The following is a 13,137-nucleotide window of genomic DNA, read 5'->3' as shown; positions in this document are numbered from 1 at the left end:
GCACTGTAGGAGGGCTGCTTTTGACCATGAGTAGTGTTGGCAAACTGGGACTTCATACAGGAACTACCAAGACCTGACCATAACTCACTGATCTGTATTATCCCTTTGGAAACTCGTCTCGCATTACGTCTGCTCAGCTCTAATGATGGTCCACGATAGTGGCTGACTGGATGGTGTCACTTAAGGGTGCACCAAGTGACATTTTGTCTTATATCCTAGTTCAATAAAGAGAAATAACTAGTTTTTTTTGCTGTGGCGAGCAAATCATTCAAAAGCAGTCAATATCTGACTGTTGAATGCCGTACTCGCTGCAATACTCCACCATCTCTCTCTCTCTCTCTCTAGGGTGTTGGGACTCCACATCATGCACGTTTCTGTTGTATACTTGTGGTTTCCACACCTCACAAATAAAATGTCAGTTTAAAAACGACTCTAGACATACACACACACACACACAAACGCGTACCATCCATGATATGCTTGTTGTGTACTCATTTTAACATGTCTGTCTGACCTCCATCCCATTGGGTTCCCTGGGTTCTCAGATGACGCCACGGGGAAGGCCAAGGTGTTCAAGCAGTTCAACAGGAAGAGGCAAGGGGCCGTGAAACGCAAGATCCATCAGGTCAACGGACACAAGTTCATGTCCACCTTCCTACGACAGCCCACCTTCTGCTTCCACTGCAAAGAGTTCATCTGGTAAGGGCACACACATTCCACTACCCTTACCTCAGAGAGTTCATGTAATGTGGTACACCAACTGTGACTGTATTGTCAATTGTGTATAATAGAAACAGCCCATTACAATGTCTTTATTATGTAAACATTATGCCTTGCATGATTTCTGATTGTCAGGTCTTTGGTTACAGGGGTGTGTTTGGGAAGCAGGGCTACCAATGCCAAGGTAATTGACACTGTTTTCTTTGTTGGGTCTTTCTTTCTGCTTTCTGTCTCTCTTTTCTCCTTCACACCATTCTGTGACCACCCGCCCACTCAGACAGGAAGTAAATGCTACTCCACAGAGACTGAGCTCTCACACCTCTTTTATTATAAAGTTGCTAAACCCAACCTCCTTCTCAACATACGGTGCCTGGCCTCCATCTCACAGACACTCTGTTTAAAGTTCACTTTCATTAAAATAATTCGGCATCGTGCTCTTTCTCTCAAACAATTGATTAAAATCACCAACGTTTCAGCAGGAAGATGCCTTTGTCAGAGTTTCTTTCTCTAAATGAAAGGATCAGTGACAGACATGGTTTGATTGTTTGCTGTTTAGTTTCCATGTTTTCATTCTATCTGTGTCTGTTTCCCAGTATGCACCTGTGTGGTTCACAAGCGATGTCATCAGTTGGTTGTCACGGTGTGTCCACGTATGAAGAAGCCTGTCAAGGAGCCGGTGAGACAACATACAGAGACCAGCCATTTTACCTTCGTCACCAAACCCCTATTCCACTACAATAATGCTGTAACAGCTCTGTCATGTCATCACTATGACACCCACACCTGCATGCATTCTCCAAAAAAACACCCCTCCCCCGTCAATGGAATGTGTTCTGACAATGCAAAGACAAAAAGTTGTCTTTTTACCTGAAATACACTGTGAAAAATGTCAGGGGATTCCAGAGTCAAAATAGACTGTTCTACAGGTGCATTGTGTTACAGCTGATAGACCTTAGACGTATGATGAACATACATGTATTCAGCAGCTGTGTGTTGATCAGGGACCCTGCCCAGGATGCTGTTTGTGTTGAGTTGTTCAGTGAGGCAGAAAGGTGTGGGCCAACAACATCAAGCTACTGAATATTATCACACATATTCTACAAGTACACTAAAGACATTTTAGGGAACTTGTCTCAAACTGAGGTTCAACGTATGCTGAACATTCAAGTTTCATGTCTCGGTCTACTACACATATGAACAAACCATACCACTGAAGAAAAATAGGAACTAGACAGATTGACACATGACTTATTAATATACTGGTATGTGAAGAAAAACATTTATGTTTTGAGAAGTAGCATAATTACTTGCTAATTAATTATGATGCCATATGATGGTTTGCTTGAGCAAGCCTAGGTCAATGGGGTGACATACTGATGAAATCTCATTCACAGACCACCAACCAAGGCTTCAGTATCAACGTCCCTCACAAGTTCAACATCCACAACTTTAAGGCACCCACCTTCTGTGACCACTGTGGTTCTCTACTATGGGGCCTTGTCAGACAGGGTCTACACTGCAAGAGTAAGATTCTTTCTCTTTATTTCTCATACTCTCTCTTTCTGTCGGATGTTTATAGACAGGTAGAAATCTGCACGGCTTATTAACCTGTACTTCCTGTGTATTGTGTGTCTCTCCTCTGCAGGCTGTAAGATGAACGTGCACATCCGTTGTAAGGGCAACGTAGCACCCAGCTGTGGGGTCAACAGTGTGGAGCTGGCCAACAAGTTGGCAGAGATGGGCCTGCAGGCCGGGGGCTTCTCCAAACGGAATTCACTGGTAGGAGAGAGAGAGAGATTAAGACATACATACATACATACATACATACAGTGCCTTCAGAAAGTATTCACACCCCTTGACTTTTTCTACATTTTGTTGTGTTACACCCTGAATTTAAAATGTAATAAGTTATATTTAAGATCCCTCAGTTGAGCAGTGAATTTCTAACACAGATTCAACCACAAAGACCAGGGAGGTTTTCCAATGCCTCGCAAAGAACGGCACTTATTGGTCGATGGGTCAACAACAACAAAAAAGAATGGTAATGTGTTTAATTACGCTTTGGATGGTGTATCAATACACCCAGTCATTAGAAAGGTACAGGCGTCCTTCCTAACTCCATTGCCGGAGAGGAAGGAAACCCGGTTAAGGATTTCACGAGGCCAATGGTGACTTTAAAACAGTTACAGAGTTTAGTGGGTGTGATAGAAGGAAACTGAGGATGGATCAACAACATTGTAGTTAGTCCACAATACTAACCTAATTGACAGATGGGAAAGAAGATTGCCTGTATAGAATACAAATATTCCAAAACATGCATCCTGTTTGCTACAAGGCACTAAAGTAATACTGCAAAAAATGTGGCAAAGTAATTAACTTTTTGTCCTGAATACAAAGTGATATGTTTGGGGCAAATCCAATACAACACATTACTGAGTACCACTCCATGTTTTCAAGCATACTGAAAATCTACGGCAATACCTGGAAATGGTGGTCTAGCAATGATCAACAACCAATTTGACAGAGCTTGAAGATTGTTTGTTTTTTTAAGAACAACGGGCAAATGTTGCACAATCCAGGTGTGGAAAGACTTACCTAGAAAGACTCACAGCTGTAATTGCTGCCAAAAGTGCTTCTACAAAGTATTGACTCGGGTGTGAATACGTATGTCAATTAGATATTTCAGTATTTCATTTTCAATAAATGTGCAAACATTTTGATAATCATGTTTTCACTTTTTCATTATGGGGTAGTGTGTGTAGATTGGTGAGAAAAATGATAAATTTAATCAGGCTGTAACACAACAAAATAAGTCAAGGTGTATGAATACTTTTCGAAGCCACTGTACATACAGTGGGGAGAAAAAGTATTTGATACACTGCAGGTTTTCCTACTTACAAAGCATGTAGAGGTCTGTAATTTTTATCATAGGTACACTTCAACTGTGAGAGACGGAATCGAAAACAAAAATCCAGAAAATCACATTGTATGATTTTTAAGTAATTAATTAGCATTTTATTGCATGACATAAGTATGTGATACATCAGAAAAGCAGAACGTAATATTTGGTACAGAAACCTTTGTTTGCAATTACAGAGATCATATGTTTCCTGTAGTTCTTGACCAGGTTTGCACACACTGCAGCAGGGATTTTGGCCCACTCCTCCATACAGACCTTCTCCAGATCCTTCAGGTTTCGGGGCTGTCGCTGGGCAATACGGACTTTCAGCTCCCTCCAAAGATTTTGTATTGGGTTCAGGTCTGGAGACTGGCTAGGCCACTCCAGGACCTTGAGATGCTTCTTACGGAGCCACTCCTTAGTTTCCCTGGCTGTGTGTTTCGGGTCGTTGTCATGCTGGAAGACCCAGCCACGACCCATATGCAATGCTCTTACTGAGGGAAGGAGGTTGTTGGCCAAGATCTCGCGATACATGGCCCCATCCATCCTCCCCTCAATACGGTGCAGTCGTCCTGTCCCCTTTGCAGAGAATCATCCCCAAAGAATGATGTTTCCATCTCCATGCTTCACGGTTGGGATGGTGTTCTTGGGGTTGTACTCATCCTTCTTCTTCCTCCAAACACGGCGAGTGGAGTTTAGACCAAAAAGCTCTATTTTTGTCTCATCAGACCACATGACCTTCTCCCATTCCTCCTCTGGATCATCCAGATGGTCATTGGCAAACTTCAGACGGGCCTGGACATGCGCTGGCTTGAGCAGGGGGACCTTGCGTGCGCTGCAGGATTTTAATCCATGACGGCGTAGTGTGTTACTAATGGTTTTCTTTGAGACTGTAGTCCCAGCTCTCTTCAGGTCATTGACCAGGTCCTGCCGTGTAGTTCTGGGCTGATCCCTCACCTTCCTCATGATCATTGATGCCCCACGAGGTGAGATCTTGCATGGAGCCACAGACCGAGGGTGATTGACCGTCATCTTGAACTTCTTCCATTTTCTAATAATTGCGCCAACAGTAGTTGCCTTCTCACCAAGCTGCTTGCCTATTGTCCTGTAGCCCATCCCAGCCTTGTGCAGGTCTACAATTTTATCCCTGATGTCCTTACACAGCTCTCTGGTCTTGGCCATTGTGGAGAGGTTGGAGTCTGTTTGATTGAGTGTGTGGACAGGTGTCTTTTATACAGGTAACGAGTTCAAACAGGTGCAGTTAATACAGGTAATGAGTGGAGAACAGGAGGGCTTCTTAAAGAAAAACTAACAGGTCTGTGAGAGCCGGAATTCTTACTGGTTGGTAGGTGATCAAATACTTATGTCATGCAATAAAATGCAAATTAATTACTTAAAAATCATACAATGTGATTTTCTGGATTTTTGTTTTAGATTCCGTCTCTCACAGTTGAAGTGTACCTATGATAAAAATTACAGACCTCTACATGCTTTGTAAGTAGGAAAACCTGCAAAATCGGCAGTGTATCAAATACTTGTTCTCCCCACTGTACATACATACAGTGGGGAGAACAAGTATTTGATACACTGCCGATTTTGCAGGTTTTCCAACTTACAAAGCATGTAGAGGTCTGTAATTTTTATCATAGGTACACTTCAACTGTGAGAGACGGAATCTAAAACAAAAATCCAGAAAATCACATTGTATGATTTTTAAGTAATTAATTTGCATTTTATTGCATGACATAAGTATTTGATACATCAGAAAAGCAGAACTTAATATTTGGTACAGAAACCTTTGTTTGCAATTACAAAGATCATACGTTTCCTGTAGTTATTGACCAGGTTTGCACACACTGCAGCAGGGATTTTGGCCCACTCCTCCATACAGACCTTCTCCAGATCCTTCAGGTTTCGGGGCTGTCGCTGGGCAATACGAACTTTCAGCTCCCTCCAAAGATTTTCTATTGGGTTCAGGTCTGGAGACTGGCTAGGCCACTCCAGGACCTTGAGATGCTTCTTACGGAGCCACTCCTTAGTTGCCCTGGCTGTGTGTTTCGGGTCGTTGTCATGCTGGAAGATCCAGCCACGACCCATCTTCAATGCTCTTACTGAGGGAAGGAGGTTTTTAGCCAAGATCTCGCGATACATGGCCCCATCCATCCTCCCCTCAATATGGTGCAGTCGTCCTGTCCCCTTTGCAGAAAAGCATCCCCAAAGCACCCCCCATGCTTCACGGTTGGGAGGGTGTTCTTGGGGTTGTACTCAACCTTCTTCTTCCTCCAAACACGGCGAGTGGAGTTTAGACCAAAAAGCTCTATTTTTGTCTCATCAGACCACATGACCTTCTCCGATTCCTCCTCTGGATCATCCAGATGGTCATTGGCAAACTTCAGACGGGCCTGGAAATGCGCTGGCTTGAGCAGGGGGACCTTGCATGCGCTGCAGGATTTCAATCCATGACGGTGTAGTGTGTTACTAATGGTTTTCTTTGAGACTGTGGTCCCAGCTCTCTTCAGGTCATTGACCAGGTCCTGCCGTGTAGTTATGGGCTGATCCCTCACCTTTCTCATGATCATTGATGCCCCACGAGGTGAGATCTTGCATGGAGCCCCAGACCGAGGGTGGTTGACCGTCATCTTCAACTTCTTCCATTTTCTAATAATTGCGCCAACAGTTGTTGCCTTCTCACCAAGCTGCTTGCCTATTGTCCTGTAGCCCATCCCAGCCTTGTGCACGTCTACAATTTTATCCCTGATGTCCTTACACAGCTCTCTGGTCTTGGCCATTGTGGAGAGATTGGAGTCTGTTTGATTGAGTGTGTGTACAGGTGTCTTTTATACAGGTAACAAGTTCAAACAGGTGCAGTTAATACAGGTAATGAGTGGAGAACAGGAGGGCTTCTTAAAGAAAAACTAACAGGTCTGTGAGAGCCGGAATTCTTACTGGTTGGTAGGTGATCAAATACTTATGTCATGCAATAAAATGCAAATTAATTACTTAAAAATCATACAATGTGATTTTTTGGATTTTTGTTTTAGATTCCGTCTCTCACAGTTGAAGTGTACCTATGATAAAAATTACAGACCTCTACATGCTTTGTAAGTAGGAAAACCTTCAAAATCGGCAGTGTATCAAATACTTGTTCTCCCCACTGTACATACATACCAATATGAACATACTCAGTAGTTAAATGTTCATCCTGTTGTTCCCCAGTCCACTGGAGTGCAGGGCCAGGAGCGGGCTCTCAGTGTGAGGAGAGAGAGTGAAACCCCTCAGCAGCAGACCAGACAGCTGGGCATCTCTGACTTCACCTTCCTACAGGTGCTGGGGAAGGGCAGCTTCGGCAAGGTGAGACAACCACCATAGAGCAATACCACCATGGACTGTGTGATGGTCTAGAGTTGGGTACCGGTAATTAACGTCTGTGTGCTGTGTGTTCCTATTTCAGGTGATGCTGGCTCGGTTGAACAGCGGTGAGCGGGTGTTTGCAGTGAAGGTGCTGAAGAAGGACATAATTCTGCAGGACGATGATGTTGAGTGCACCATGACAGAGAAGAGAGTGCTGTCACTGGCCAGCTGCCACCCGTACCTCACTCAGCTCTACTGCTGCTTTCAGACACCGGTAAGAGTCTCTCACTCACGCACGCACGCACGCACGCACTGGCAAGTCTGTAGCTGTAATGCCTAGAGTGTCCTGTTGAGGGCAGCAGTGCCCTGACGTTATCTGAGTGGGAATGCAGCACAGTGTGAATGACCCTCTGCATGACAGAGCTATTCTCCCACCCAGTAGCCTAATCTGCTTTAGCTGTTTGAACCCTCGCTGGCCTACTTCACTTTGGATCAAAATAGAGCAGCGTTGAGTGATGGATCCATGATACAGCCCATTCCCTTCCTCTGTTACTAAAAGTTAACTACCTTTACTCCTTCCTATACCCCTGCTCCCTGTTCCTCAGGCTACCACTTCATATCACACCCCTTGTGTTTGATTAGCCCACCATAAGCTCATTTTGCCCTGGCTCCTATACACAGCTTTCTTATTCTTAACTGCCCCTAGACCCCATCTATCTTAACTTAATAGTTTGCTGTCTTTTTCCTTTGTTATTAGAGGGGGTAAATTGACTTGCTTCAGGTCTAATTGCACCTGCACTCTCACAGAGCCTTTCCACACCATTCATAACCACGACTCTAATGCAGTTGTGTTACTAGTTAATATCTTATAAGCTATAAAAAATGGAGTCGCTTATAGTTTATTTGCCGTTAGTCACCACCTCTAGATAAAATAATTTTTTCTGGGTGTGCGCCAGCTCATGTTTTTTATTCAGCTTGATAATATCTTACCAATGACATGAAGTCAATGTAAGACATGTTTAGGAGATGATCATAGTAAGGTCAATCGAAACTCTATAGACTCTCTACTTAGCTAGTGTTCACAGGGTCTGTTCTACCATGTGCTGGCTAGTCATGTCTGGGACATTTATGACCCAGACAGTACTGCACTTCGTGTTCCACAGGGAAGTGTTTTTTCCTGCTCCCATGTTCTGGAACATGCGGGTGTCTAACTTGTAATGAGAAAAAAGGATGTATGTATTTGCACAGTGTATTTTCTCATTAGTATCATGGAGTTGTGGCTCTGCAGTGATTGCTGCATGAATCTGCTATATGGGCTCATGAAATGTATGAGTATTAGACACCATTACCTCCTTGACACGAGGAATTGGTATGTCCTCGAGCTGTTGTGGAGGTAGTGGGGTTTCATTGTTGTGTATTTGAGAAAGGAGCCATTGTCCCTGTGTTCCAGGACCGCCTGTTCTTTGTGATGGAGTTTGTCAATGGGGGCGACCTCATGTTCCACATCCAGAAGTCCAGAAAGTTTGAGGAGTGCCGCGCTCGCTTCTACACCGCCGAGATCACCTCTGCACTTATGTTCCTGCACAGCAAGGGCATCGTCTACAGGTCTGACACACAATCACATGCTCTTATATAGAGACCGCTAACATTTAGTTGGAGTGATGCCAAGGTGGCCTTTGACTGGTTCTAATCCATCTTGTCTTTTTACGGGGCTGTTGTCAACTTACAGTGATGGCCAACACAAAGGTCTCTGTCAAGCCTCATGTTGATAAAGGTGGCAGCATCATGTGAGCGGCTACGCTAAATGTTGAGTTTATATTTAGATAGCCCTCCGTGTCAGCGCCACATAGCATGACTGCTAGCTTCACGTGACGAGCTAATGTCCTTTCCTGGAAATAGCCTAACGCTAGTACTCCAGGTCTTGCTCTATAACAGTACTAAAGACCTTGTGCTGACTTCTCAGCTCATGGCCCCAGATGTAGCCCAAGTGTATTATGTAAAGTAATGTCTTTATCGTGTCTCAACTATCTCTTCCTTGTGCTCTTTCACCCTGAGGTAAAAGGTTGATAATATTAGCCCATCAGGGGGAAAAAAATGTTAATCATTGTTTTTGCAAAAGTGCTTTAACCTCGATTTTGGTCCATTAATATAGTCTTGAATCGAAGACCAGAGCTAATAGTACCTGATGTCAACATGTTACAGACCACCAGCTTACCCTTTTGGAGAACACATTAGTTTTAGCGTTTGTCTCGAATGTATTATGACTAGATCGTAATCTCTTTATGTTTGCTGACTGTGCTGTTAGTCATTCTCACGTTTGAAGACCAAAACCGCACACAAACTACCCAGCAAGCACATTTGGTTCCTTGGAAGTTGAGGGAACGTACGTTTTTGGTTCTGGGAACTAAGCCATAAGTTTCCTGACCGTTTAAAAAACATTCAGTTTTACCGTTCTGAGAACGTACGTGAAAATGTAGCTTGTTCTGGGATCATACGTACAGGAGATTCTGAGAACGTTTTACTATTGTTCCCTAAATGTTTTCCTGGGAGGTTTTATTAACATCCTGAGAATGGAAATTCTAGATTAACTTTCACTGAATGTTTCAGTAAGACTATAACACTGCTAGCTCAGGTTAACTGTTTTGCACTCCAAGCACAGATAGGACACATGGAAATGAATTAGCTTAGGCAATTATCATGTAGACACATTTTTTTGTTATTGTGGCAAGGCATTAGTGAGATTCTAACCTATGATCTTCTGTTATGCTGAACTATTGAAATTCCCCAGGAGACTGTTGTTTCTTAACGTTCTCTTAACTATTTGAGAACATTCACCATATCAAATCAGTTGGAGAACGTTCATAAAACATTGCGAAAACTGTAACTAAATGTAACCATGTTTTGAACTTTTAGGAAATGTAATGAAGTACCAAGAAAATGACGTTATTTTGTCAAGTTCCTTAAATGTGCAGAGAATGTTCCAAAGCCAATCAACTGTTCTGCTCCATTCCCAGAGAGTTGTGGGAAGATAGAATAACCATAGGACAACCACGCTCTAAGAAACATATGGTTCTCAGAACATTATGTGCTAGCTGGGTAACCATTAATATGTAAAACGGTCTGGGTGTACATCACTAACTCCTCCCTCTCCTAGAACTTCCCCCTCACAGTATTCTAGTGAAGCACTTTGTTCCTCTTCGGCTGCAGCTGTTTCACAATCACCAGTTGTAGATGTGATTCTCGGCAAATCAGGATGACTGTTTGTCCCCAAGGTCATGACCACACCTTCACTATGACCTACATCTCACAGACAAAGGTCTAATGTATATTGTCCATGTTAATTCCCTACCCACCCAGCCATGCCTCACAGGAAGTGATGAAGAGGAAGTGAGTGGGTGAGATAGAGACTGCAGTTGGCTTGGAGATAAACACTGAGATAAACCAGAGGACAGGAAGCAGGCAAGGTTTGTGATTAAGTAGAGGGTCACTCTGAGTAGAACAGTGCTTCATTAGACTCAAGCCTAAAAAAAACACCTGGCTCCCTCAACAGGCAGCTAGCTATCTGTTGTTTCTATGGAAAACTAACTCTTGTGGGACTGCTTGTCGGTGTTGATGTTGTACTGAAGCTTCATGATGCCCTATGACCCTCAAACTCAATTCTGGACCTTAAAGCCAGTTCCACTGCATCTTTTCATTGTTCCCCTCTAATCAGGGACTGATTTAGACCTCGGGACACCAGGTGTGTACAATTCATTTTCAGGTAGAACAGAAAACCACTAGGCTCCGGACCTCGTAGGGTAAGAGTTGAATACCCCTGCCCTATAACATGTAGTGAAATGAATACTCCTGGGTTGAATTCACATGACATTAGTGTTTGGTTGAAAAGAGAGCTGCCCTCACTTGGCCTGTGTTGTTTGTTTTGCCGTAAGCCAAAGGCACCATGAGGAAGTGAGTCAGTATTACACAATGAGTTTACGGTCAGTCAGGACAAACCAGCTTAAACCAACCACACTCTCCTTCCAGTAGTGTGTGTGTGCGTGCGTGGCTTAACCTGTAACACTGTCTTTATCTCTTTCTCTCCCTCTCTCTCATACACTTAAATGTTTTGTCAGATCATTACCTCACCTTTACCTGCTCACTCAGCTATGCCTGTCGATCACCTTGGTGACATGACATCACTGCTGTGTCACCTGATCTCAGATTAATGCTATCGGCTTGGTTAATCTGTTTTTCAGACTGCCAAGGCTCCAAAGGCCTCAGTGGGGGGGGGGGGGGAGGAGGGGCAGCCATTAGAGACAGAGACACAAGACAATTTAGTGTGACTGGGGAAGATTTATTCTGTAGGAAATTACTTATTACTCTGCTCTGCTCCTACCTTATAGTTTCTCCTAATAATAAGTATTGCTAATAAGTAGTGCTAATTCAAAGACGCTAGACAACCTTCAAAGATACTAGAGCGACGAGCACAACGCCAAAACATTTTGTTAATGTCTATGTTTGAAGTCTTCCATTCATTTCCCATTTTGACAGGTCAATATTGACACTGCAGCACACACCCCCAGCCCCATTATGCTCTGTCATGAATGTGACAGACTTCTCTCTGCTGCCAGTACTGTAGCTCTCTGTTCAGCTCTATTCTCCATGTCTCCTGGTCCTACAGGTGGTCACTGTCCTCATGTGGCCTATACTCACCACACTCTTTCACCGCACAGACTTACTTTTAGCAACAACTCAACGGGGTTGGCATGGGACAGTTTAGCAGTCACAAAATGTAATAAAGCAGTATTTGCTGACTCGCTGATAATGGGGAACATACTAGAAGTGAAATAGTTGCCCCAAAGAAATGTAAAGTACAGATTTATGGGTTTACCTGTGGCGTCACAGGTCAGGAGATGTCTGTAATGAGGTATTTGTGTGTGAATGTTTGTGCTGTTGTGTTTTCCAGGGATCTGAAGCTGGACAATGTGCTCCTTGATAAGGACGGACATTGTAAGCTGGCTGATTTCGGCATGTGCAAGGAGGGCATGTTTGAAGGTGTGGCCACAGGCACCTTCTGCGGGACTCCTGACTACATCGCCCCAGAGGTCAGTTTACCCCCTCCACTCATACACCCCTTCCTCTGCACTAAGATGCCATTCTTTACCCCAATGGTAATCATGAAGCATCAGTTTCCCATAAATCTGTCTAAGGTCATTAGAGTTCACATTCTTTATAGGAGCCAGCCCCACTACATCACCCCACCACTCTGAATACCGACACTGTGACCACTGGTCCTCTAGTCCAGCCTCTCTGGTGGTTAGCAGTTAGGTAACACACCTGTGTTGGATTGGCCACCTACCACCGTTTCAGTTCTGTCAGGAGAGCTTACAGCTGCCTCTCACAGGCTCTGTTTGCCAACATTTTTAAAATCCCCACCACCAAATGTACCAAGAGAGGGGTCCTTTGTGAATATGAATGTGTGTATTGGAATGTGCATGGGTTTGTACGGGAAGCATATAGTTCCATTTTTATGACTGAAGGACACAAGTTTGGATTTATGAAGGGCTTCATTGCCATCCCCAACACTCAGTCCTCAGTGTATCCCAATGAAGAGCAGCTAAACCCAGTGACCGGTCTTGGCTTAGTGGTTTCTGATGTTACCTTCTGTAATATTCCAGTACAGAAATTCCAGGCGATGAAGTACAGTACAGGTTCTTTGCTGTGGTGTGTAATGTGGTTTGATGTGATGTGCTGTGCTGTGGGTACCCAGATCCTCCAGGAGATGCTGTACGGGCCGTCTGTGGACTGGTGGTCTCTCGGCGTGCTGCTCTACGAGATGCTGTCTGGCCACGCCCCCTTTGAGGCGGAGAACGAGGACGACCTGTTTGAGTCCATCCTGAATGAGGAGATCAGCTATGCATCCTGGCTGAGTGCTGAGGCAGTCAATATCCTGAAAGCTGTAAGTCTATCCTCAATGCGGAGCTCATCAATCTTTCCTAATGACCACAGTTAATCATGTCAATAACAGTCAATGTCGTTCATGTTACAGAGGCCTTTATAGTGTTTATGTCAGAGAATGTACAGGTGACTGCCAAAATAAAGGAAACCCTTGAGTAAATGAAGGACACAAAGTATATTGAAAGCACGTACTTTCATCCACACAGGCGTGGTTTTCTGAGTTAATTTAA

The 13,137-nt window shown here is 43.9% G+C and overlaps 1 protein-coding gene across 1 annotated transcript in view; it reads left to right on the top strand.

Annotated features, from left to right (window-relative positions):
• The window catches only part of LOC139553503 (protein kinase C eta type-like), a 37,910-nt gene that overhangs the window by 16,985 nt on the left and 7,788 nt on the right, over positions 1-13,137 (top strand). Inside the window, exons 3-12 of the mRNA XM_071365905.1 lie at positions 546-699; positions 870-904; positions 1,314-1,396; positions 2,115-2,244; positions 2,366-2,499; positions 6,836-6,970; positions 7,071-7,244; positions 8,421-8,575; positions 11,916-12,054; positions 12,720-12,908. Coding sequence (XP_071222006.1) covers positions 546-699; positions 870-904; positions 1,314-1,396; positions 2,115-2,244; positions 2,366-2,499; positions 6,836-6,970; positions 7,071-7,244; positions 8,421-8,575; positions 11,916-12,054; positions 12,720-12,908 — 1,328 coding nt within the window. The remainder of the gene's footprint in view (positions 1-545; positions 700-869; positions 905-1,313; positions 1,397-2,114; positions 2,245-2,365; positions 2,500-6,835; positions 6,971-7,070; positions 7,245-8,420; positions 8,576-11,915; positions 12,055-12,719; positions 12,909-13,137) is intronic.

This window comes from Salvelinus alpinus, chromosome 25 (genome assembly GCF_045679555.1).
Source record: "Salvelinus alpinus chromosome 25, SLU_Salpinus.1, whole genome shotgun sequence".
Classification (NCBI taxonomy): domain Eukaryota; kingdom Metazoa; phylum Chordata; class Actinopteri; order Salmoniformes; family Salmonidae; genus Salvelinus; species Salvelinus alpinus.
This window is presented reverse-complemented; position numbering and strand designations above follow the sequence as displayed.